The sequence below is a fragment of the Xenopus tropicalis genome, chromosome 5 (assembly GCF_000004195.4).
Source record: "Xenopus tropicalis strain Nigerian chromosome 5, UCB_Xtro_10.0, whole genome shotgun sequence".
In the NCBI taxonomy this organism is placed as follows: Eukaryota; Metazoa; Chordata; class Amphibia; order Anura; family Pipidae; genus Xenopus; species Xenopus tropicalis.
In genome coordinates, this window is record NC_030681.2 from 59,113,693 (window position 1) to 59,140,786 (window position 27,094).

At 39.8% G+C, this 27,094-nt stretch overlaps 1 protein-coding gene across 5 annotated transcripts in view; it reads right to left on the reverse strand.

Moving 5' to 3' along the window:
- Positions 1-27,094, reverse strand: part of ust (uronyl-2-sulfotransferase) — a 95,679-nt gene that overhangs the window by 46,248 nt on the left and 22,337 nt on the right. For all 5 annotated transcript variants that reach the window (XM_031902125.1, XM_031902123.1, XM_018094281.2 and 2 more), the window contains exon 2: positions 12,396-12,439. In XM_031902125.1, the coding sequence (XP_031757985.1) occupies positions 12,396-12,439 (44 nt within the window). The remainder of the gene's footprint in view (positions 1-12,395; positions 12,440-27,094) is intronic.

Below are 27,094 nucleotides of genomic sequence, written 5' to 3' on the forward strand. Positions count from 1 at the left end.
AATACATTTGGCACCTCTGTGGTTTGAACTAGCGTGAATCTCATATATCCCTACAAGATGCTGAAGCCCCATGCTATCAGAAACCCAACCAGTCACTTCAAGGGGTCATTGAGTTTCAGTACCTGATCATTACTTTTTCTAAGGATTATCGACAGTATCTGTGTGCTAAACTAAATCCAATTTACACAATTAACTCAAATAAGGGCATGGAAGGTTCTCCCTTTGTCACCACAGAGTACAGGAGAAATATGTAAAATTATTAATTTCCTAAGCACCCCCTAACATGTTCAGAAGTAAGGTCTGGGGTGCTGTAAACTGGAGGATTATGTTGTCTACATTTTGCTTAAATTTGCATATAAGACATAAAGGCAGTGGGGGGCCCAGATCGCAGGTTCTGCTTCCTCTATAATTAAGAAGTTAATGAAAAGATATGGCCCAGCCACTCTCTTACCTGCGAGGGGATATAGGCAGGTGGGGGGGTCAGAGGGTAGGGAGTGGGCAGGATGCTGAGTATGAGTGGCTGTGCACCAAACCCTGTGAAGATTTTCACATGCGCAAAAAAACACATCAGCGCTAAGCATTATTTCTAACGCATTGCGTTAATTAGCAAATAGAAATAGTACTAACACATGATTCACAAAAGCATATGAAGCGTTAAACAAGCAAAATATGGCATTAATCTGTGCGAATATTAACACCTACTTGGGGCAGGCGGTCCTTAAAAAAATTCCGGTTCCTTAGTTTTTGGCAACACAACATGGCTGTTTGCAGTCGGATTTTTGGCCCTAGAGTGATGTATCCTCCAGTTTTCAGGGAAATGGTAATTTTCAGAACAGTAGTTTTCAGAAAGTAATGGTTACGTGCGTAAATAACGTACGTGCTAAATATCGCATGCGGCAAAATATATTGCATGCGGCAGGAAATAACGCAAGAAAACCGCTTATCGCTTGTTAAATAACGCAAAGAACATCACTTATTAATTATGACGCGTGTTCTTTTAGTAAATCGAGGGTTAAGTCGCAAAAAATAAGAAGTGATAATGTTTTTAACGCATGCTATAAATAGCGCTCTTTTTATCGACCTTTAGTGAATCGGCCCCATAGTTCAGTAAGCCCTTCAATAATATTTTAAACAATCCTTGAAGGTTCTAGGATAAAAAGGTTTATAAAAAAAATTCTGAAAAATTTAGATTTTTATCAATTTTGAGAGTACACTGAAACCAAGTAAGTAGCTTTTTAGAATAGTGTAATGGTCGCCTGATCAGGGTATTTACATTCAGTTTAAAATGCAACATGTTTGTGATGGCCAGTCTTTTTTTTTAGTTTCTGTAATTGCCATATAAATGTTTTGAAAAATAAGTTTTTGAAAATTGAAAAATTGACTCATAATTTAGTCATATTGCATATCTGCATAATCAGAATTGCTGTTTTCCTTTTTAGGACACTATTTAGTCCATTTATGTTGTGGGTATTGATTTTGTGATTAATGGGTGATGGAGTCCCTATTTTGCCAAAGATACAGACAAAAAATATACTATAGTTCTTGGTTTTGTTTTACCAAATAAGTAGCTCTCAAATACTCACTCAACGGGGCCCTGTAAGCTTAGGTGAAAGTCCATCTGCACTCTACACTGCTAACCAACAATGCAAGAAAAAAATTAGCAAACAACTAACATACAGTTAAGGATCAAATGCAACAATGTGTTAATGGTTAATTTAAATAGTGCCTATATAGTTAAATCATCTGTCCATAATTTTGGTCAATTAGAAATTTACTTTTGCTAATAATTCTATATTTTGTTGTCAAGCAATCCCGGATTCAGTTCGGTATTCGACCGAATCCAGGCTTTTTCTTAAGGATTTAGTTTTGTCCGAATCCGCTGTCCCAGCCGCACCGAATCTGAATCCTAATTAGCATAAATCAGCATATGCTAATTAGCATCCAGAAAGGGTTAAATTGTCAGATGAAACATTTTTTAACTCCTTCCGATCCTAATTACCACATGTTAATTAGGGTTTGGGATTAGGCCAAATCCTTCAGTGTGGGTGCATCCATAGTAAGTAGGACAAATTTCTTTATTTCCCAAGCTACACAAGGCAGCACTTTAGCAACATGAGAGCTACCATAACAAAACAGAAGGGAGGGACAACTGGATGCCTATCTATATTTATTTATGAATTAATAACAGCTTGTAAGACTTTTCTCTTAAATTTAGCTTCTTGGGACAGCCACATATTGAGCTTATAATACCTCCACCACCCAGTCAATGGTGGATATATATCACTAAATGGTGGAAAAGAGTGTCCAGTATTGTACAGGAGAATGGTGCACAGCATAACACAGGAAAGAGTCAAAGGGGAAGGCTGATGATAGGGAGGGAACAAGTGCAAGACAGGATGGGAAAATGGGAGTTTTTTGTGGGAGCTATATTGGACTTTGCAGTTCTCCATACATAGCAGCATAATTTCACTTTACCACAGGAGACAGGTAGGACAGAATAAGGAAGGGGAGCAGGGCAAGAGAAGGTGTAGAAGAAAAGCAAATGGAGCATTGGGAAGAGTGAAAAGAAGCAAAATGGTAAAAAAGTGAAAAGGCAGGAGAACAGGAAAATAAACAGAATAGAAGAGAATATAAGGAAGAGAAGATACAGACTCTAGAGAAAGCCATACAGAAAGGGAGAGAATAGGAGTACAGAACTGTTTTGAGAGAATTTGAGAGAAGATGTGAAATATTGGGCAAAATGAAAGCATTTAAAAATTGGAAAGAAACAGCATACCTGGTAAGTTTATGACAGTTTTTTGACTACTTGCACCAAATATTGAGGGTTGTGCGGCACTTGGGAAATTTTGAAACCTTTTATAAGTGCCCTAAAGGAACCATCCCTTTAGTGAAAGTCAGTGACAACCTAGGTTTTCTAACTGTACCTGTTAGGAGAAAACCACACCAGCCTGGGGTACCTGCAGCGAGCGTCTCCTCTTCCTACTTCTGTCTTTACACGCTTGCGCATACGCAGTAGAGTAAAAAGCCGAACTTTAACAAAAAAGTCGGCTTTCTCACTCTACTGCGCATGCGCCAGCTCATGGATTCTGAAGACAGAAGAAATAAGGAAGAGGAAACGCTTGCTGCATGTACCCCAGGCTGGTGCGGTTTTCTCCTAACAGGAGCACCAGCATGGGGTTAAAGGTAAGCAATTAAAGTCACTTGGGGGTGTGGGCACTTGCGGGCTTATATATGTAAATACAGGATAATAATATAGGTATGGAATCCTTTATTCAGAGATAATTTCAGAAAGACCACATTCCTTAGACTTCATTTTAATCAAATGTGTCAATTTCTTGAAAATTAGTTCCTTTTTCTCTGTAATAATAAGACATTACCTTGTACTTGATCCTAACTAAAATATAATTAATCTTTATTGGAGGCAAAACAATCTAAACTATTAAATTGAATTAATGGTTAAATGATTTTTAGTAGATTTAAGATATAGAGACCCAAATTATAGGGAGCCAAATTTTTGCTGGCGACAAAGCAAACCAAAGTTTGTCATTGCCCTAATTGTGGAAAACATATTAAAATACAGATTGCCAAATATAACATCAATTACCTCATACATGTTTCTCTGGTGAACAAAAATTACTAACCAGCAATTATGGAGCAGACCATTTATATTTACACTGAATTATGCCAAGATGGCATACTCCCAATTGACCATGACCAGATCTCATGAAAAAGAGAAGCAACTCTTTGTTTAGGAAGAAGGTGTCATGTTGTAGCAGTGTAAAGGGTTAAAATTAGAAAAGTCTGGTTGAAATCCACATTTGAGGGAAACCCTTCCCAGTAGGGGGTAAATCACAAATATCCCCTAAAGACACAACCAGGGCTGCAGAAAGGGCGACAACTTCAACAACTTCATCAGACAATGCGGGGCCAGCCCGTGGAGGCAGGAAGCTGGTTTCTTTGATCTGTTGATCAAAGAGAGACAAAGTGTGGACCTAGAACTGCAGGAGGGAACAGCATACAGAAAATATGGATTATAGAAAGGGGTCCATATCTCCTCTGCTTTAGGGTTCCCATACTCATAAAACATATAGGGTTTATGAGGGGGCCGCATGCTTCTGAAAGATACCAAACAGGGACTACCTTTACCCACCAGTTAGGGGGGATGGTCTCTGGGGGGCTGGGACATGAGACGCCCCTCATGTTTGGTATCATTTTGATCGCCCACATATAGGTTAAAACAATTCCCTACTTTCATAATAATATTGAGTACTGGCAAGTACCAATATTATATGAAAAGAAACTGGCATGAGAAGTACAGCTCTCTAAAGAGGGTGGGTGGGGACCACCCAAAGGGGTCATGTGACCAGTTCCTGGGCACTCCCTCCTCATGCATACGGTAATGAGGGAGGGGCCCGGCGGGGGATAAAAGCATGCATGCCCCGGTATTCTTGAGCTCATTCTGGAGGCCGCAACTTATGTTGGGGGATGGGCTCAGGACTTTAAACTCTTGCCTCAGAGGACACAACAGATCACTCGGTAATGTTCTCAGGGTTTTCTCTGTGTTTGTATTCCCTTTTATTTACTGTTTGTATATGTCTCTTTTGTAACATCTGTTTAATGCACTGTTTACCCTTGTAATATTAAATATAAAATTTAATAAGTTTAGTCCTTTGGCTCTATATCAATTCCCACGTACCTCGTATGACTGCTCAGGCCTAGGTGTATTAACTGTTTGGTTGTGTGTATGTGTATTGGGTAGAGGGCAGATTCTGTGTAGATGCTAATTAACTAGTGGGCTGCTAGCAGGGGGGTGGGTTTGACTGTAATTTTAACCCTGTGGCTGCTAGTGTCCTGTTAAATTAGTGAGAATTAACCCTAACTGCAGTAAGAAAGTTTGTGTGTGATACATTTGGGTAATTAGGTTTCTATCGCCTGTTAATGATAGATGGTGGCAGCGAATAGTGTATTTGGGGCGGTGGTGTGCTTGTCAAAAATGGACGTGGCCGCAGTTGCGTCAAACAAAACGCAGGTGACAAAAAAACACGGGCACAAAAAAAATATAGCAACAAATGTGTTTCACTAATTTTTCGCCGTTTCGCAAATTTTCTTGCCGTTTTGCGAATTTTATGGCAAAACGGGACAGATTCACTCATCACTACTGCCAGGCACAAACAACTCTGGCAGCAGATTTTTACTAATAGTAAAAATAGTAAACAGCAGGTAGTGGACCATGTCAGCACAATACAGTGTCACATTCCAGGATGAAAGTTTGTGGCCTGGAGACAAAAAGCAGGCAAAGGGCCTCTTCCCCCCCCCTCCACCTCCACCTCCAGTTGAAGAGGTATGCGTGCCGGCTTCTGGATCCTATGGACTAAGAGGAGATTGACAGCAATACCTATACTGTATTGACAGTAAGAATCTTACCAAATTGGCATATATATATATATATGACAAATTTAACAGATTTTACGCGAGTGCCTGTTGGACATCACTCCACAGATCTTTACCATCTACTTCTCGAACTTAAACTACATGGGATCTACTTGTCTGACAACACATTCCCCCGGACATCAGGGTTCGCAACATCCCTACAATCAGTTGCAACAGAATTGATTTCTGCAAAAAGTGGTGCCAGATTCTGAACAAGTGCTCCATGGACCTGATGTTCCTGGTGATTGAGTGATTGATACCACTGAGTTACATATACAGACGGTGAATACAGTTACAGCAGACAATCAGAATAGACAAGTGTATAGGTTGCTGACGGGGGGTGACACTCTTACCGAGGGAGAACCACACAGACCGCATTGAATCCTCACCTTACACGACCAACACCTCTGATTCTGACACATTTGTTAGGGTACGAGGTTTTCTGATGGGGAGACCAACATGCAATCCAACTAGTCAACTAACACCACATACCCCTGGTTCTTCCCAGTTTGTTTTTTTAGGACCCAACACCCGGTCCCCCATAAGAGAAGAAGCGGGCATAAGCACCCATTTAACAAGAAACACAAAACCACAGAACAGGTAGTGTTTAACCTTAGCTCATGTACATTATCTGAGTCTTAACTGAATCTTTTATCCAAAGGTCTTTCCTTTGTTCTCACTTCATGACACAATCACTTGTTGTAATGATTGAAAACCATCAATTTCAGCGCACCATGAAACTAAAAGAACACTTCTGCAACCCACATGGCCCTATAGCAACTTTTAGGGCCCCGTGCCAGTATGACCCACCCAATACCCCTAAGTCCATAGAGGAATTCACTAGACTTTTAAAGGACGAAACCTGCAAACACCCCAAACCAGGTCCCATCCATCCAAACCTCAAGAAGGCTGAAAAAGAAGCTATTAAGAGTGTATCCCAGAACCCCAATATTGTAATCAGTCCAGCCGATAAGGGGGGAGTAGTACTACAAGCAGGAAATCTTTGGACAACTATCTGATAGCGCCACCTATCATAAACTTGACAGGGATCCTACTTGGACCTTTAAAAAAACCATTAATACTACTTTACAGTTTGGTTTGAGCAGTGGCTACATTAACACTGATGTCTTTAATTTACTCACTAAAGAACCCATTTATACACATTGCATAAAAGTCTGACTGCACCACCGGGACGACTCATAGTCAGTGCCCAGAACTACTCCAACCTCAATATATTTTGACCACTTCTTACAACCGCTAGTCAAGAACTCTTGCACGTACATTAGGGACACAGGTGACATTTTACTTAAACTACAAGAGTTATATCCTTTACCTTTAGCCAAACTATCAAAATCAATGAGGTGATAGCCAACATCAAAACCTTTTTTTTTTTTTTGAACCAGCTCCCTTCTACAATACGTTTTACAGCAAATATTGATGAACTGTCTACCTCTTTCCTGGACCTTACGCTTCTACAAAGAGTCTACAAACCACAGGACTTGGATGCTAACATGGAGCAAGCCTTAACACTCACACAAGACCAGGTGTTGAAGACCAAAGATGAGTCACATCAAGATTCCTATGATGAGCATCTTACTTTCACCACCACTTACAACCCAGATAAAAAACCTCTTATTAACTCAATACTCTACCACCTTCCTCCTATCTTCTGAAACCCCCCCCCCCATGCATTGCGTACAAAAGAGGCAAGAAACTACGGGACCTTCTGGTAAAGACAGATCCTAGTCAATATTACCAGTCTAAGGTCTCCAATACGTGGCTCCCCCTGATGAAACTGGGCTGCTATAAATGCCCCAATTGTTACATAGTTACATAGGGTTGAAAAAAGACCAGAATCCATCCAAGTTAAACCCTGCCAAGTAAACCCAGCACACACAACCTATACTTACACTCACATACTCTATACACTCACATACATAATGATACAATACACAATAATTGTACCACCTGTAACTCACTTATAACTGGCCCTTCCTTCAACCATCTGCACGGGTCGCACTATTCAAATTCAACATAGACTCACTTGCACCTCGAAGTTCATCATTTACTTCATCAAGTGTCCCTGTGGGCAAATGTATATCGGTAAGACTGTAACTACATTTCATAACCATATGGCAAACCATAGGTCGGCTATCTGCTCAGTAGTGATGTGCGGGCCGGCCCGATACACGTGGATTAACCCATGGGTCAGTCGGGTTCAGGATGACCTCAAGCACATCACATGCAGGTTGCCGGATGGTTCGGGCTGAACTCTTCCACTCGCCGACCCCGCCTGCTTTACACTGCCACTCCCGGAAAGCCCAGCCCCTTTTGTGATGCCCTTGCGGGGCGGGCATGGGTCTATAAAGGGAGGGAGCCAGGTCGAGTAGGGTTAGGGTTGATTTTCTCGACCCACACATCACTACCGCTCAGCACATGCTACAGGTAAAGCTGACATTCTGGTCGCACCGCACTTCCTGACACATAAACATACCCTGGAGCAGTGATCCCCAACCAGTGGCTCGTAAGCAACATGTTGCTCGCCAACACCTTGGATGTTGCTCCCAGTGGCCTCAAAGCAGGTGCTTATTTTAGCATTTATGGTTAGGAGGCAAGTTTTGGTTGCATAAAAAACAAATGTAATTGCCAAACAGAACCTTTTGTAGGCTTCTAGTCAACATAGGGGTTATCAAATAGGCAATTATAGCTGCCATTGGCACCTCCAGGAACTTTTTTCATGATTGTATTGCTCCCCAACACTTTTTCCATTTGAATGTGGCTCACGGGTATAAAAGGTTGGGGATCACTGCCCTGGAGAGTCTACGCTGTATGATCATTGATTTTGTGCCCCCTCCAGTTTTGGGGGGGACCGGGAGAGACTACTGCTTCAGAGAGTATTAAAGTGGATGCACAGACTGAATACAGTTAGCCCCTAAGGTTTGGACGAACTTGTATCCTATTCTTCTTTTTATCTGAAATGATTTAATTACCAGTCTGCAGTGTAAGGATATTATGACTCTATCCACTCACTACTGACTGTTACTTTTTATGAGTGGTGTTTATTAAGTTTTTACATTAGTCCCCAGAGGGACCTGTATGATTGCTACTGATTTTAATACATAATTTCTTCTGTCTTTGTAACATGTTTTTTCTGTTCCCATTATGTGTGTTGTATCTTGCTACATAGCCTCCTCTTTTCGCCATAATGTTTTCCCTTCGTATTTTCCCTCACCCTGAGAGCTAACAGGTGGATACGCCTTATTTTCTGTTACTAGCACTACCAGGACATCTTAGCTGTAGGCAACAACCATGTTTATTTCCTAGAAAAAAAGAGAATGCGACAACCCTAGAATATACACATCACATACAGCTTTATTCCACTTTTTGCTCCAAGCTTGCCCATAAGAAACCAGCACTGAAAGAGGTCATTACGGAGTTACTTGGGAACACAGTACTGACTTATGGACCACTGGCGGAGTAAGGGTTCCACAATCATACTGTGAACCATCCGTACCTCTCCCTACTCCACCAATGGGTAGTTAGTTTAAATCCCACTTATCATTACTCATGGTGCTAAGTTGCTACCAGCATGGTAGACATACACAAGGGGAGTTACATCTTTCCTGATTCACTCCAACTGCACACCTTGCAAGCAAACCTGAAGTTGTCTATTAGGGCACTTTGCCTCAGATTATTCCTGTTCCGCTCCAACCACCCCTTGAGGGAGTAGCCCAGCAGCTGGTAATTATGACGCACTGCCTGTGTCTTCTATAGCAACAACAGCCCCATACACAGAGGGCCCATGCGCTATATTTACATGTCTACAATACTCTCTGGCAGTCTAATTATCTTGGTCTCTATGCAGTAACTCTAAAGAGCGCACACGTTTCTCTGAGTATGGGAGTTGCATTTCAGCATAAGGTGTCCAGTAATCGTATTTCATTTTCTTTGTTGTCCCATTCACTTCCCTGTTCTATACTTTCTGTTTTCATTACTCTGTGGATCACTTTATTATTTTTTATTTATTTTCTTTCTATATACACAGTTGATGTTTTCACATGTACAGTTTGACATCAAACTGGTTTTTGCACCATTGTGGGTTTATCAATGGGTTCACTCTGATATGTTTCACTTTAAGAAAGGCTCCGGAGGCATCTGAAACATTAGTAGCATTGTTTGATTAAATCTATATGTAACCCCTATTTGGCTATAAAATAGTTAAAACCCAGACTAGTGTAGTTTAGAGACAGGATGGGACTTCGCTATATGGAAGAGACCATACGGAGCAAGGGTGTAGTGAAACTAAAATTCACTGTAGCTGTGTGCAGTGCAATTTAGCAAAGATGGATGCCAGAAGGTTCTTGCAGTTGAACTATAGTACAGTTTATTGTCAGATACACATGGTGATGCAGGGTTAAGTCAGATATAACTTACAATGGTATATGATAGTACTCTGAGGACAACAAGAGAGGATTCACACCGGTTTATCCCACCTCTTTTTGGGAGTCTGGGAAGGGTAAATGCACCTGGTCAGCTTGGCACCCCTTTGGAAGCAGTCAGGATAGATACCTCAGTCCTCAGGTTGATAACTCCTAGCTTGAGAGTCCTACAGCCGACTGTGGAACAGGGTTGAGATACTGCCTGTTCTATGTCTTAAACCGTGGCCCTACAGACCAACAGATATTTCAGTGTTTAATATTTTTTATTTTTTTGTTTTTTTATTTTTTACTCTTTAGCCTCATTCCCTTAATTTTCATTGTTCCATCATTATTGCATTTTTTTGGCACATTGTCTGCTTGTATAGGCCATTAAATTGACCAATTAATAACTATATCATTATTTCAATACCTAATCGGCACCCATTGTACTGTATATTGTCATTGGCACCTTAGGGTTACAATACTGAGATCTGTGGTGGTGGATGCAGTTAATACCTTGTGGCGCCTGAACTCGTGCAGCAATTTGCCCCTAAGATTGTGCCTACGCCCTAAGTGGCAACTTATACTATGGTACTCGACACCCGCAGTGGTGAAATCAGCGCCCGCAGAGGCGTATGGAGTGCCTGCAACACCCGCAGTGGTGAAAAGAGCGCCTGCAGAGGCGTATGGTGGGCCTGCAACACCCGCAGTGGTGAACTGAACGTCCATAGAGGCGTAAGGTGTGCCCATAATGGTACTGCCAATACCCCACAGTGTCCATATGAGCGTTGACAGTGGTGCCGTTGATATCTACAATATTACAATGGGGGCTTGTGATAATGTTACAGGTACAGCATCCCTATTGCTATATAGTTAATCCATTTTTGCCTTTATAATCCTAAAAGGACTCCGGGCTATACTTGTATGCTGTTTTTCTCCTGCCCAACCTGCCCAAACATGTTTTTTTGTTATAGAGTGAAGCGTGGAGTCCTATGCTTGTTTTTTACTTGCTTTTTACTTGGACTCCTGGCTTTATATTTATTTGTGCATTGGCTCTTTTCCTTTGCCCAATCTGCCTGTGTATTATTCTTTTGCTATAGAGTTAAGCCTTTTGTGGGAAGCGTTTGCTCCTCTAGCCGGTTTTTTTTCTGTTATGGTTGTCATGGCAACGGGGACACCTAGGCTCTAAGTGATGACGCTCATCTGATTACCGGTGCGACTGGCCCCGGACCTTGTGTGTTCTACCCTGCTACGATCATCCAGGTAGCTCCTCTGCAATATGCTTACGAGCTCTTGTTATACTTTTGTGCTTCTTTTGTATGCTTTACCTTGCCTTCCCTTGTTCAGTACGAGTCAGCGCTAAGTGGTTCTCACGATTGGTTACTGTCTGCTACTTTTGTTACGTGCATGTATTTCACTCCTTTTATTTGTTGCAACATTTTATCCTTTTCATGTATGTGGTGTTTCTGTTTTACTGCACAGTTTGCCCTGTCTAATTTTGATTTGTCCTGTACACTGTTTAGAAATTGTTTATTCTTGTTACTATGGTTACCAGCACTAGGTTTTGGTGCCCTTTTTCTTGGAGGGGTATATCTAGGGGGGTGGGTGTGTTTGGTCTTTTGGTTTGTCCCTGAGGAAGAGTACGGTTGGTACTCGAAACGTTGGATCTTTTTCAATAAATTTTTACACTTTTTTGCTAAGTCCTTATGTGTGCGGCTCTCTGTCCATATATATATATATATATATATGACATGGATCATACTTGGGCACTCAGTATGCACAATAACAGTTTAATAATAATTTATTGCACGGATCACTTTGCAGCATGGATTGTTCACTTTACTGCAACTATCACTTTATGGCATGTCTTCACTGATGTCACTTCCTGTTTGTTTGGTCACTACGGGTATAAATAGGTCATGGGGTTAAAAAGCATGGTTGCCTTGAGAAAGTTCCCGACACGGACCGAAACCTAACGTTGGCTGTTCATGCATTTTTTAATACACAACTAAATTTTTGCAATAAATCCGGTATATTATATATATATATACATATATATATATATATATATATATATATATATATATATATATATATATATATATATATATATATATATATATATATATATATATATATATATATATATATATATATATATATGCAGTGCTAACCTAATTGCTAATAATTTGGTGTATTATTTATATAATCAATGAATGGAAAGCTGCTAAAAGGTAAAGTTAAATATAAACACCAGAATATAACGGATATTATTCATTTAACATGTCAACCCTTCCATGCTTTAAGACAGTCTTTCTTATTTTTATACCTGGTGAACACCGTGGTTAGGTTATAATATAGTATAGCTGGATGCAGAAAACGTGAAAACCTCATGAGATTCTGTCTGAAAGGATGACATTTCTGATGTAAGCAATTGTCACATTACAAATCCCATTTACAAGTAACTTATGGGACATTCTGGGGACCTACATTTCCCCGATGACTGACATATTAATATGAAGAACTAAGAAAAAACAGTATTAGTACCTTTGGAGAAACAGGACCATGGTCATCCATGTAAGTGGAATTTCCTGCAAGTCAAAAAATAAATCTGGTTTATTAGAGCATAAAAATATTATATATAATATATTATCTAATGGCCCAGTTGGCTAATGCAATATGACTACAGATATACATTCCTTATTCCTTATGGACCATGCACCATGCATAATCATTAAATGAAAACCATACCTCTGAACAATGTAGGTCTCTATAAAAATATATGGCATAAAACATTTATATGTAAAACCATGCTTCATCTAAATAAACCATTTCATTATAATATACTTGTTAAGAAATATGCGGCATTAGGTAATCCTAACAGAAAATTGCTATTTTAAAAATCACCTCTTGGGATCAACAATTCACAGTGAACACAAACATACCAAGGGCACACATATATGTTAGGTCATTTACTCTCATTTATCAGTTAGAGCTGCATTATTTCTGGTCAGGTGATCTTTGAGGGAGCACACAGACCATCACAAAATGGTAGCTCAAAGTAAAAGATATAAAAGAGCAATATTTACTGATTTATATATTCCAGTTTGGTAAGATTCTTAAATAGGGCACATTGGGGCTGATTCATCAAAGTACCAGTTTGAATCCCAAAATGGGTAAAATTCGTATTAGATACGATAATATCGTATTGGCGATCCAAAAGTCACAAAATTTTTGTATCCGAACGATCGTAAATGGCGGGAAAACCTTTCTGACTTTCCAGTCAAACTTGGAGTTTGTCCAGGAGCAGCAACCCATAGCACCCAATCAGTAGGTACTGATCTGATTGCTTGTTATAGGTTACTGGCTCCTGGGTTTATGTTTTATTTGATATACTGTAAGTAGTTTATATAACAAAATTAGGTGCATTAACATATTTATTCCCTTCCTTTGACTAGTGTCTGGTTTTTATTACCTATTATTCCTTATTGGAATGGATTAGTTTTAAAGGAGTTGTGCTTGTATGAATAGTGTGGGTAACATGAAGTTAGCACTGCTTTATTTTACTATGTGTTCTAGAGACAATAAACAAGAATCCTGCATTGCATTGCATTTGTACCTCTATTTTTGTGGTGCGTAAACATGGAAAAAAGACATATATTTGTTAGTTGCTACCATAAATGATAACTTGGAATTATTGCTTGTTTGGATTGTCTTTTATGTGGTGTAATATTGAAAAATCACATTACACTGCAGCCTCTCTGGGAAAATATACAGATGGAAATATGTACCTGTGACCTTGTGGCTGTTGCAACTGGGGGTGAGACTAAAAATTGGGCATGGCCTTAGAACAATCTTACACGATGGGTGTGTAGGTCTCAGATTTCACATAAAAAATCTGGTGACCTTTCTTTAATAAAATTGTGGGATACAAGGTCCAAGCCTCTGTTGACAAGGCACTGTCACGGTCGGTATCCCAAAATTCAGAACTGGCGCCAAGAGTCCGGTCTCGGCTCGCGCTTCTGCCTCTAACAGCCGCCTTTCACGTCGGGAGGAGCCCTTCACTACTCGGATGCCGCCAGGTCTTATAGTGAGAGACCCAAGGAGAGAGTTCTGAGCAAGCAAGGGAACCAGAACCGTGTTGCAGGGAGAAGGGGAACGAGTCAGCGTAGTCAGGCCGGGGTCAGCAACAGCTGACAGCGCGGTATCAAAAACGGAATCCGGAAGAGTGGTCAAACAGGAAAAAGGTCGGTCCAGGCAGCAAACGAAAATAATCAGAACAGGCAAGGATCAAGACGCGGCAATACAATACAAGGAAAACACCCAGGAACTTTCAGGGAGAAAAACCTATGTTGGGCAATGAAAAAAAGACCAGGAAGCGCTTTAAATATTTGGATTTGGTGCCAAAGTGATGTCACACGCGCGCAGAGTGACGAAATGTAAGTACGCATGCGCGTTACAGGGCCGTGTAGTTCGCGCGCGCGCCTAAAGAAGATGGCGGCCGTCCCCGCTGCCCCACTAGACCACCAGGTATCATTACAGGCACTCTTAAGTGGTCAGAAAGACCCATTATCCGGAAAACCCCAGGTCCAGAACTTTCTGGATAACAGGTTCCAAAACCACTACAGTTTATCTTAAAACACTTACTTACTTCTGTATCACATCACTTACTACTGTACCACATTGTTCAAAGCCTTTTTGTTTTTAAAGGAACAGTAACACCAAAAAATGAAAGTGTATAAAAGTAACTAAAATATAATGTGCTGCTGCCCTGCACTGGTAAAAGTTGTGTGTTTACTTCAGAAAGTCTACTATAATTTATATAAATAAGCTGCTGTGTAGCCATGGAGGCAGACATTCTAAGGAGAAAAGGCACAGGCACATAGCAGATAACAGATAAAACACTATTGTATTCTACAAAACTTATCTGTTATCTGCTATGTAACCTGTGCCTTTTCTCCTTTTTTCCAGCTTGAATGGCTGCCCCCGTGGCTACACAGCAGCTTATTATATAAATTATAGTAGTGTTACTGTAGCAAACACACCAGTTTTACCAGTGCAGGGCAACAGTGCATTAAATTTTTATTACTTTAAAGCTCTTTCATTTTTTGGTGTTACTGTTCCTTTAATACCTACTGAACAGTTATTTACATGCAGGGGCAGGCCAAGCCGTCTGGGCGCCCTAGGCAACCCGCCCGCCCCGCCCCCTCCGTTGGCGCGCATGCAGTATGCATCATTGTATACATACATACATATCAGTATACATGCAGTATGTATCATTGCATTGCTTGCTTGCAAATGTGCTGTGCAGCCTCTAACTCTAACCAGAGACCAGCCTTTAACTAACTAAAGATTCAAACCAGAAAGCAGAAACAGAGTTTAACACTTAATTTGTGTTGAACGCAAGCTCAGTTTGATCACTTTCTACAGTGTCGTTATAGGCATTTTCCTAACTCTTCCTTAGAGAACTGTTAGTTCATCTAAGAAAATTATATGTTTTTTCTTTTTGTGGGAAAACCAAAGCTTTCTAAATATACCCAAATTGTTGTGTGATTCTTATTTATCAAGACATAGGACCTAAAATTAGATTTTTTTCTAAAAATATGTGTGAAAATATAACTTATTTCAAAAGCCCCATGTTTCCTGACCATGTCAATACCAGATTTGGATAGTTTTTTAATTACAAGCAACATACTAAAAATAAGATTTGAAGGTTGAAAACGGTGATTATATTATGTTTATTTTACACAGCACTTATGTATTCCACATTAATTTAGAGAGATTATATGTCATTAATTTTAGTACTTGCCCCAATGGAGCTTACATTCTAAGCCCAATCGCATACACTTACACTGTATAGTTAATTTAGTTAAAAGCCAAATATTTTTTCAAAGTGCTAATTCTATTGATTTAAAATGTGTAAATGTGTCTATTTCCAAGTACCAAACTGCAAAGCCTAGCAAAATTAGCCTTTTATATATTTCTGAAAATCCTATCAAAGCTTCCTCTTTATAGCATCTTATACTGTTGCATACAAAGTTGATTTCTGTGAAAATAAATAGTCCTTCAAGTTCAAACCCCTTAAGTCACACACACATATACAAACCATAAATAAACATATATAGTTATACACCTACATTTATAAATACAAAACTGTAGACCTAAAGATTAATGGAGCCCTGTATTTAATCACAGACTTTCCCAAGAAGTCACCATTAGTTAAAAGCATTAATGGAATCTGCCAGCACCACATCACCTGTAGGTATGTTACAACCTCACTGTCTTACTGTGAAAAACTATTTGGCCTGCTTTTCCTCAAATCTACATCTTTTTCTATGTAAAAAAAAAAAACGCTATCCGTCTGTAATTACCTCTGATGTATTTGTAAAAAGAAATCCTGCCCCTTTGCAAGTGTATTTTCTCCAGAGAGAACAACTCAGACTTTCATAGTCTTTGCTTGTAGTTTAACTGTTGTATTTGTAGGGATCCCAAGATTCGGGCCCCTTAGACTGGGTTCCCCTTTAAACAGGCAAACCAGAGGGTGGCCTTGTGGGATATGCCACCTAAGGGTGATCATAGCTCTAAATGTGTGAAAGTAGTTTCCTCTGAAGTTCTGCAGTAACCACTAAATGGTGGTATGCTGCAATATAAAAGACTCACAAGCTTTGAGGTCTTTGTTCCTGAGACCCCATCTCTATCAGAGGTTAGTTACAGGATTCAGTTAGATAATTCAGTTAGACCATTTATAGTCACTCTAGGAGTGAAAGGTTAGACAGGGTATCTAGTAAGGGCAGTCTGAAGCCCCTCCAAGGATATTAGTGAGGTTATTACCTCTCGGCATTACTGGCCATAGTTCAGGTACATTCAAGTGGCTAGCTCAGGTGGTAGCTAGGGCAACAAAGGGGAGATTTCCTAAGTGAGAGGATCTTCTGGCCGGAGTACCGGGGAGATTTCCTAAGAGAGAGGGTCTACTGGCGGGAGTACCGGGGAGCAGTCCTAAGTGTGAGGATCTCCTAAAGGAAGTAAGGGGAGAGGTACCTGGACCTGTATATCATATTACTGGATACTGTTTGGATACAATAAAGAAGTTTATTTGGCTAATCAGCAACTTCCAGTCTCCTTGTCAATTCCTCTAAGAGTGGATCCTCAACTGCCTGGTAAGCAACCACCCCAAGGGGGGCAAGGCCCCAGAAGTTGCAGGGAGTCCGCCAAGTGGAGGCCTGCACAAAATAACCCAGCTCAATTAGTACACACCTAACCCATAGAAGTTTCCCAGGGATGGGTACCACAGTCAATCTGTCCTGACCCTGGGTGGAGGCACGCTATTTAACAGTGTACCTGCTCTCCCATATAGTGGAGGCACAGGACTCCTGTAGCGCCACACGCAGGTAAATGTGTGTTAGATCTCATGCAGTAGCAGAGGAGGCCTACATATTCTTTTTAACAGTTTAGTTTCACATGTCTGCTCTCTTTCCAGGGCATTAACATATATTTTAAGGACTGGGGCCCAAAAATGCATTGCATAAGGTGAAGCCTTACAAAGGAACTATAAAAAGGCAAAATTATGTTCACAAAAATACCAGCAACACCGGGAATGTCTTATAGTCAGAAAACTGTATTAAGTATTAAGTGTATTAAAGGGGACCTGTCACCCCAAGACATAACTCCAAATTATTTTCTATATTGTTGGTTAAAGGACAAAATATAATTTTTTGCCTAATAAAAGAAACCAAAATTCTACGCAGCTTTGCAATATACATGTATTACAAGTTTGCAATGGTTTTTGAGTTATTTGTATTTATAATTGCTATTAGAAGCAGTGTTTGCCTGTCCTTTTCTATTCTCTGCCCTGGTGGCTCAGACTGTTGAAACAATGTAACAGAAGGGCAGCAGACTGACTGACCTGCCTTGCTGGAGAAGCAAGACCTTTGCAACATTGTTTAAAATATAACAACCAGGAGTTCAGCAAATGCTGCTTTCAATAGCAATTACATTTACAAATAACTTTTAAAGAGCTACAAATTTGTAATTATTTCATATTGGAAAGTTGCTTAGAATTATGTTTTCTTTCATTATGCAAAACATTATTTTTGGGGTTGACATGCCCTTTAAGCAAAATAAATGTTACTTACGCTATATAAATATAAATCTTGTTTCCTTCCGTCTTGGAATTACTCAATCAAAGCAAGCAGGCAGGCACCATTTTGTGGACACTGTTATGAAGGCAAACTTTGTATCATGCCAAAATCTTGTGTATGTGCCAGAATGGGGGGGACCAGATGCCCATACCCATGCACTGGCTACATAATTAGATGCTGAGGAGGGAGGGGGAAAGTGAGATGTGCAGCGATATCTAGGTAGTGCTGAATGGAAAGCTAAAGTTATTGTCTGCCCCGCCTCTATGCCTAAGGCATAGAGGTGGGGCAAGCAATATATGATTGACAGCTGGGATTTTTAAATGCCTTTATAATGGGTATGGATGTGTTAATATAAAAATGACTTTGGGTTAGATGTTTAATTTGAAAAGGACTTTTATTATACCGCTTTTTATGTCTGGGTGACAGGTCCACTTTAAGTATATACAGTATAGAGTATGCTATATGAATTAACTTTTTTGACTATTATAAATTCCTGGTGTTTGAAATGAAATAGTATTATGTATTATATATATATATATATATATATATATATATATATATATATATATATATATATATATGACTTTTGTTCGAATGCAAGGACTTATCATCCCATTTCTCCTGTTGTTGCACACTCTTGCCTAAATTTCAATAAATTCCTGCAATATACCTTTATGCCTCTCCACTGAATACTTTTTTACATTTGCTTTTTGATTTGTCCTCATTAAGCACAGGGGGTGCAGGGGGTGCTCTCGCGCACCTTGTGTTCAAAACTTTTTGTTTACAACTCATGTGTTTTTAACTCCACTTACAGTGGAGACCCCACTTACAGAGAACTCACAAAGAGCAGTTATCCACTAGAGCAAGCTCCACTGGAGTCCCAGAGTTTTTTTTATTAATACTGTCAGTTCATGTGCAGCTAATCAAACCCCACCCAACTCAAACTAAGGGAAATATAACTGCAATGGGAGAAGCTTTAATATGCACCCCAAAGACAAGAAATAAATATCTGGCATAGCCTCCCAATAGGACTTGCCTTATGCTGTGCTGGTTGATCCTCCAACTGCTGGGTCATGCATTATTATCCGAGCTGGCTGTCTACACACAGCATTCACCCAGCATTATTACAACATAAAGGATAAGGAAATCTGCACTCTTGCAATAACTCAGAGGGTAGGGCATAAGCAAAGTAATTGAACTAATAGGGATGAGCAGGTCCAGATCGGGGTACAAAATAGGCCCTGGTATTTTAAGTTTACAGAGGCCCAAATAGACCTCCATCAGCCCAATAAATAGTAACTGTGACTAGTATTTCACTTGCCATATGGCTACTGGTTGTAGAAACAGCACAACAGTCTTATGCCATAAAACCTTTGAGTAAATTAGAGGCAAAGTCATTTTTAAGGATTTAATGGTGCTTTTCATGCAAATAAGAATTTCAAGGGTCAAGACTTCCTCTAGATTGTATTCATATTATTTTTATGCCTTTGTTTAATCAAATCATTAAACAATATTCAAAAATAGCACATCATTTGTAGGTTAACATTTTGCTTAAAATCTATTATGTGAGAAAAAAAACCCCATTATTCCGAAATCTCAAAAAAACACATATACCATTTCCCATAGGGTCTAATGTCCCAACTTACATTTTCGCCGATGGGATGGTATTTCGGGGAGATTAGTCGCCCGTCATAATGTAAATCGTCGGTGGGATGGCACATGCGAGGCAACTTGCGCGAATTCACTGGAATCGTGCCGCCACGTATGCCATCCCACCAGCGATTTACATTTTCGCCGGTGGGATGGCAATCCAGGGAGATAAGTCGCCCGCGAACAGGGAGCTTTGTCGCGGGCGACTAATCTCCCCGTGTGCCAGAGCCCTAAAGGAAAAAAGGCACAGGTACTTAGCAGATAACAGATAAAGCCCCATTATACAAAGCTTATCTGTTATCTGCTATGTAGCCTGTGTCTTTTCTCCTTTTTTCCAGCTTCAATGGCGGCCACCATGGGTACACAGCAGCTTATCTATATTAACTATAGTAGTGTTCCTGAAGCAAACACACCAGTTTAACCACTGCTGGGCAACAGTACATTATATTTTAATTACTTTAAAACATTTTAATTTTTTTGGTGTTACTGTTCCTTTAAGAAAATAATTAATTTTTTTTTAAAATGAGTTAATTTTTCTCTGTAATTATAAAACAGTACATTGTACTTGATCCTTACTAAGCTAGCATAAATACAGTTGTAGATTAGTTGCAAAATAATCCTATTTATTTAATGCTCAAATGTTTTTTTATAGACTTAAGATACAAATTACAAGAAGACAATAGATCCCATAATTGGACTTAAAAGGGAACTATCATGAATGGGAATCTGCTTAGTTCTGACTGAGATTGTGTTCTGAGCAGAGGGAGTGGCCCAACCATTCTTGACTAATACCTAAAGTTCAACCCCCACCAGTCCATCTTTCCTATTTGATAGAAAACCTGGAAAAGACTTAGGTCTAAAACTTAGGTCTAAAAATTCAACCCAATTTACCCTTACATTGTCTGACACCTGTCTCGCTTACCTGTCTCACTCACTAACAAACATTTTGAACTTTATTTCTTGGTTATTTGTGAGAAAAACATGAAAGAAACCACATATCACTTGCTTTTTTGAGTAGCAGCAATCAAGTTATTTAGCAACGGCCCAGCAATATGAAACACTGATGCCAAGTGAGCTGGCAGGTGATGTGGGAGTTGTTGTTGAACAATAACTTTAGACCATCCATTTGCACATTCCCATAAAACTACTATTTGCCTTTTCAATAACTTATTAATAAATGTTGTTGAAACAGTAACTTGTGCTACTGTTTTTTCAGTAACATTGTAGTCACTCTATATATGTATGAAAGTTAATTGATAACAAAAAATATAGCCTGAAGTGCTATGTATATGCAGATATAAACAATAAGCTACTTTACTGTTATATGTATAATGCAGCTTCAACAACCTGCACCCCAGCCCAGCTCCATTCCTTTACTTTCCCTTTGCTCATGTATGCTGTTGAGGGGTGTGGCCTCATAATATGGCACAGCAAATCAACTTTCGCTCTGCTCTGTCATGCACAAATTTCTGCGTTGTTGATGCAGACCAGGGAGCCAGAGATTCTGGAGGGTAGGGGATGGGAGGTTGCTTCAATAATTAGCCATAACTTTCTAAAGAATTTTAACCGCTATATAATGTTTATCTAGACTTTATATTTTCAATCTTATAAAAACTTTTTCATGATTGCTCCCCTTTAATCATAATTAAGTCAGCATAGAGTTAAATCTTAATATTACTTTATATCCAAATGAATCCTACTGGTGTGTTGAGCATACTTCTTCACATTTTCTAAAGATCCCTTATAAGGGCCCCAAGAATTCTGGATTATAGTTCTCACACATGTATTAACTTTACAACTATAAGGAATATAAAGTTTAGTGTTTACTGTTCAATTTTCAGTTTCCAACACACCACAAATAACCGTAATGAGATCATTGCACTAAACAGTCAACCACCTACATGGAATGAATCATCGATGGACTATGTATACACTTGTCCTTAGGGGTTTAAATATGTTTGACAGATTCAAATTAGTCCACTCTTTCAATGCCAACCCAAACAAAATGTAAATGTTTAAAAAGTTCCAGTTCCCTTTTAAAGTATATTCTTTCTTTAAAGAAATGTATTTAAAACGTAAAGAAACAAGTTATTACAGCTAAAACACCATGAATATATATTATATATATTCATTACACACATCTTTAATAATTGCTATTGCACACTTTTCAAATAACTCACAAATTAATATACATTAACTTACTGCAAAATAAAAGGCTCTTATAGCAAAAACACCACTATGTATATATAGTGAGAACTCGAGTGAGAGTCGAATATCTGACTGTTAAACCAGAAATGTAGCTCTTCTATTGCACAGAGGCAGAAAGTGATTTTGCACTCTGTGCCACCCTTAGGAGGCAAATGAAAGTGTCACCTCAAGGTGGCAAAGGGTACAAAATTGGCACTGCACTCAGTGCTTCAGTTACTCTCAGGAGACCTTTCTCAAGATATTAAACACACAATTGTAGTAATATGTGTGGGGACATAAGTGTATGATGTTAATATCATTTAATTGTATGAATGTACATAGTGCACAGGATATCTGTGTATATTTAAACAGTGAATCAGATGTTAATTAAGTTGCTTAAGCTGGGAATGCTTTGAAGTGCCTTTGTGGTGGTTACCCTGGTATTATATGGTGATAGGTGCGTGATCAACACCAAGATATCCGAGAAACCATCTGGAGGAGGGGTCTTTTGCGTTTCAAAGTGGAACTGTTTTTACAGTTGTTATTGGTAAAAAAATATCTAAAAAAATTAGCTGGTTCAACTAAAACAATGAGATTAAGATACACTTTTAACCTGTTGTGAGCCAATCAGAACCATTCCCCATTTTGGTCAATGGGATATAAACAGTATAACCAGGGAGCTGGTTTGCCGATTTTTAGTTAGTAGGTCAGGGAGAAGTCCTTTGAAGGCTAATCCCTATAGAATAGATCCTCTGGGCACATTTGAAAGAACTCTGTATTATTTGCTGTATCTGGGCTGGACAATCTGAATAAAACTGTCTGTGGAAAAGAACCATGGTTGTTTCCTTTTACCTGGCTGTGGTAAATATTGGAATCTCCAGTATATTTGTAATAATATACTACATCTATATATATCTACACTATACAACAACAATCTCCTTGTGTGCTTTAATGTGTTGAGAAATGTCTCCTGAAAGAGACTGAAACCAACTTAAATAAATATTTGCCTTATATTTAAATCCCCTGGAGTGCTGCTTGTTTGGGACTGCATATTAAAAAATATATACTGTATATACTCGAGTATAAGCCTATTTTTTCAGCACCCAAAATGTGCTTATACTCGGCTTATACTCAAGTCGGGTGCCATGGGTCCCTCCAGACTAGCACCCTCTGTCCTTTGTGTGCAAATTAGGCCACCCGCAACCAGATCCTCCAGTGCCCTGGCCCGCTCATGATCTGTGACAGAGATCTAGCTTTTGGACACTAGGTTCAATGCAGCACTCCAAAATTCCTTGGTAAATCTGATGTTAAGCATCATGAGCAAGCCAACCCCAAAATATCTGTGAACCTTCTCCGTATGTTTAAGTTTAGGGTATGGTGTTCTTTCTTTGAAAGAGTATTTTCCCCTTTGGTTAAGATGTTGTGCTTAACCAAAAACTTAATTTCTGTCGTATCTGTCCACAGAACATTCTCACAGAAGGATTTTGGCTTCTTTAGGTTTGTTTTGGGAACTCCAGTCATACTTTATGTTTCTTTGTCAGCAGCAGGTCTTTCTGGGTCTCCTACCATAGAGCCCCCTCTGAAGGTCTCTGTCTCTGAAGGTCTGCTTGATGTGTTGCAGGTGGGCAAGGTCCTTTCCCTTCTTAAACCTTTTGATAACACGGTGCACAAATGCCATAGGTACATTTCGATCCCTGGAGATGAATTTGCAGCCTTGTCCATACTTGTCTGCACTCTTACCTTCCAGTTTGTGCCTGTATGTTACCCAACCACTTAGACTGTAAGCTCTAAGGGGCAGGGACCTCCTTCCTATTGTGTCTCATACCACATGGCACTTATTCCCTGTGCATTTATATATATATATATATATATATATATATATATATATATATTTCACATTTGTTGTCTTCTTGCAACCCACTGCGGAGTAATTACAATAGACTGCAGGACAATGTTGATCCCCCAGATTTAAGGTCATGGCAAATTGAATGTTCATAATCTGTTATTTTTTTATGTGGTTTTCCGATTATTGATTTGGCCTCTAACTTAGGAGTACTTGCTCCATTCGTTGTTTTCACCTTTGTGCGAGTTTCTGTTCTCTGATTCCTTTTTCATTGTGGTTATTAGTATGTCTTGTCCCTACACCCCATCTGAAGGCTGCTCTGACTAGAGACACTATTGGGCAAGTAACCCTGCTTCATATCGCCCGGTCGCTATTGTTTTCTCTATAATAACAGAGGACACCCCTCTGTTTAGGTATTATTTTGGCGCTACTCCATAATGGTTGACGGCAAGGAAAGCAGTGACATATCACTGTCTAACATGTTACTTAAAGCCCTGGTACACCAGCACGCGATTCTATGTAAGTCACTCATACAACGATATATTTGCAACTAAACTACTTTCATATGGTCACAAAATAGTTACTGGCACAATGCTACATTTGTTACGAAATGACCCCAATAATTTTATCTAACGGCAGCAAGTTGACACTTTATTTATGGAGATGATACCGTTTAGGATGTAAGGGTGAGACATACTAGGAATGCCCCGTTGGTTTATGTCCCCTAAAATTAGGGGGTACGAATACCACGTGTGCTGACCAGTCTCTGCCCTTGACCATTTAACCGCTATCTACACGTATTGTCTATTTTAACACAAAACGGCAAAAGACGCTGTTCCATTTTATGGCACCTTTTTATTCTAGTAATGCTGGCTACACTTATGTGATCGGTTTCTTGCATATACTGCTGGACTCCGCACATTTATCGGGCTGGTAAAATTAATACTCCCCCAAAGCGTGCAACTACAAGTAAGACGGTAGCCGCTGGACGGGGATGCCGTATGTGTACTTCGTATGCATGCAACTACAATTATGACGGTATTTGCTGGTGGTGATTCCATATGTGTACTTCTATACACTGATATTCCCCCATGCTATCCGCTAGCTTTTTGTTCCGTGCCTTTCCCCTAAGACCGTCAACTTCACCTATACTATCTGAGTGACTGCGATCGCTACCCGTACCGTCTGAGGTACGGCAACGGCTCTTCACGCTTTATGTGACTTTGACAACTGCCTATCCTAACCCTATGGATTGGAAGAAGGCTAATGTCATTACTTTATTTAAAAAGGGAGTAAGAGTTAAGCCTGGCAATTATAGGCCTGTAAGTTTGACAAGTTATTTGAAGGCTTGTTAAGGGATCACATACAAAATTATGTACTGGAGAATGGCATTATGAGCAGTAATCAGCATGGCTTTATGAAGGACAGGTGAAGTCAGACCAGTTTAATTGTTTTTTATGATAAGGTTAGTAAGAAGCTGGACAGTGGGGATGCAGTAGATGTGATCTATTTGGATTTTGCCAAAGCATTTGATACCGTTCCCCACAAAGGACTGCTTTCTAAACTAAGGTCTATTGGTCTTAGTTGTTTGATAGAAAACTGGCTACAGGATCGGGTACTGTCAGGAAAACACCACTCACAGACGCGCCTGACACCGGGACGGGATACAAAGGGTTACACTCAGTCACCTTTCACACAGGTTAGACTAACATCAAGCACCCCCAAACCAACCACCGCCCCAAATACAACTAATCGCTGCCACCATCTATCATTAACAGGCGATAGAAATCGAATTACCCAAATATATCATACACCAACTGCAGTGAGGGATAGTTCTACTACTTCCACACACACACACCAGCAACCACGGTTAATTTACATACTACTGACAGTCCACTAGCTAATTAGCATACACACAGCCAAGCAGTTAATACACCTAGGCCTGAGCAGTCATACAAGGTACGTGGGAATTGATATAGAGCCAAACAGAACTTATTAAATTTTATATTTAATATTACAAGGGTAAACAGTGCAATTATAAAAAGATGTTACAAAAGAGAAATATACATGCAAAACAGTCAAATAAAAGGGGATAAAAACACAGAGAAACGTTACCAAATATCTTGTGCTCTACTGAGGCCGGAGTTAGAAACAGTGAACTCACAATCCAAAAAGAACATGGATGCCCCAAATATGAGTTAACTGGTACCTGGGTCTGTGCCCTTTTTTATCCTACTCCTGGGACCCTCCCTCATTACTGTATTCATGAGAAGGGAGTGCCCAGGGGTGTGTCACAGGACCTCCCCTGTAGAGCTGTACTTCTCATGCCAGTTTCTGGTCATATAATATTGGTACTTGCCCGTACCCAATATTATTATGACAATAGGAGCTTGTCTTAACCCAAATGGGGGCGATCAAAATGATACCAAACATGAGGGGTGTCTCATGTCCCAGTCCCCCAGAACCCATTCCTCCTAACTGGCGGGTATAGGCTGCCCCTGTTTGGTATCATTGGGAAGCCTGGGGCCTCCTCATAAATCCTATGTGATTTAAGAGGATGTGGACCTTAAAGCAGCGGAGATATGGATCCATTTCTATAATCCATATTTTCTGATAGCTGCACCCCCTCTGCTGCTCTAGGTCCCCAGCTGACCTCTTTCATCCCAGATCAAAGAAAGCAATAGCCCCAGGTTTCCTGCCCTACAAATGGCTGGATACAGCTAGTCTGCTCCCTCTGCTGAATTTGTCACCTTCCAGCAGTCCCTGGTCACATATTTAATTAAAGGAAAAGTAACGCTAAAAATTTTTAACTAAAAAATCTATTCTACCCTCCCCCAATAATTGCCCTATCCTGAAAACTATTTGTTATTTATAATACTTTAGAAGAAAATACCTGTAAAAAACTTGGCTTCCGGTCATTTCAACAAAGGCGATATGGCCATGCAGGAGAAAGTATCGGGTGAAGTTTAACTATGCGGTGATCGATTGATCGAGTCTAGCCTGACTCCTTCCTATACAGAAGGAAGGCTAGACTCAATCAGTCGATCGCCGCATAGTTAAACTTCACCCGATACTTTCTCCTGCATGGCCATATCCCCTGAAACTTTCCCTGCGTCGCCATATCGCCTTTGTTGAAATGACCGGAAGCCAAGTTTTTTACAGGTATTTTCTTCTAAAGCATTATAAATAACAAATAGTTTTCAGTATAGGGCAATTATTGGGGGAGGGTAGAATAGATTTTTTAGTTAAAAATTTTTAGCGTTACTTTTCCTTTAAGGGCCTCTGTGGGAGACTAGATGGTGATAGTGTTTAATTAGAGGTGTCTGGTGGACAAAGCAAAAGGTTGCCAGGGTTAACAATTTCCCATGCCAGGGCCATGGTGCCTGGCATGACAGGTACAGGGGGTGGTTGTTAATGGTGCATTCCCT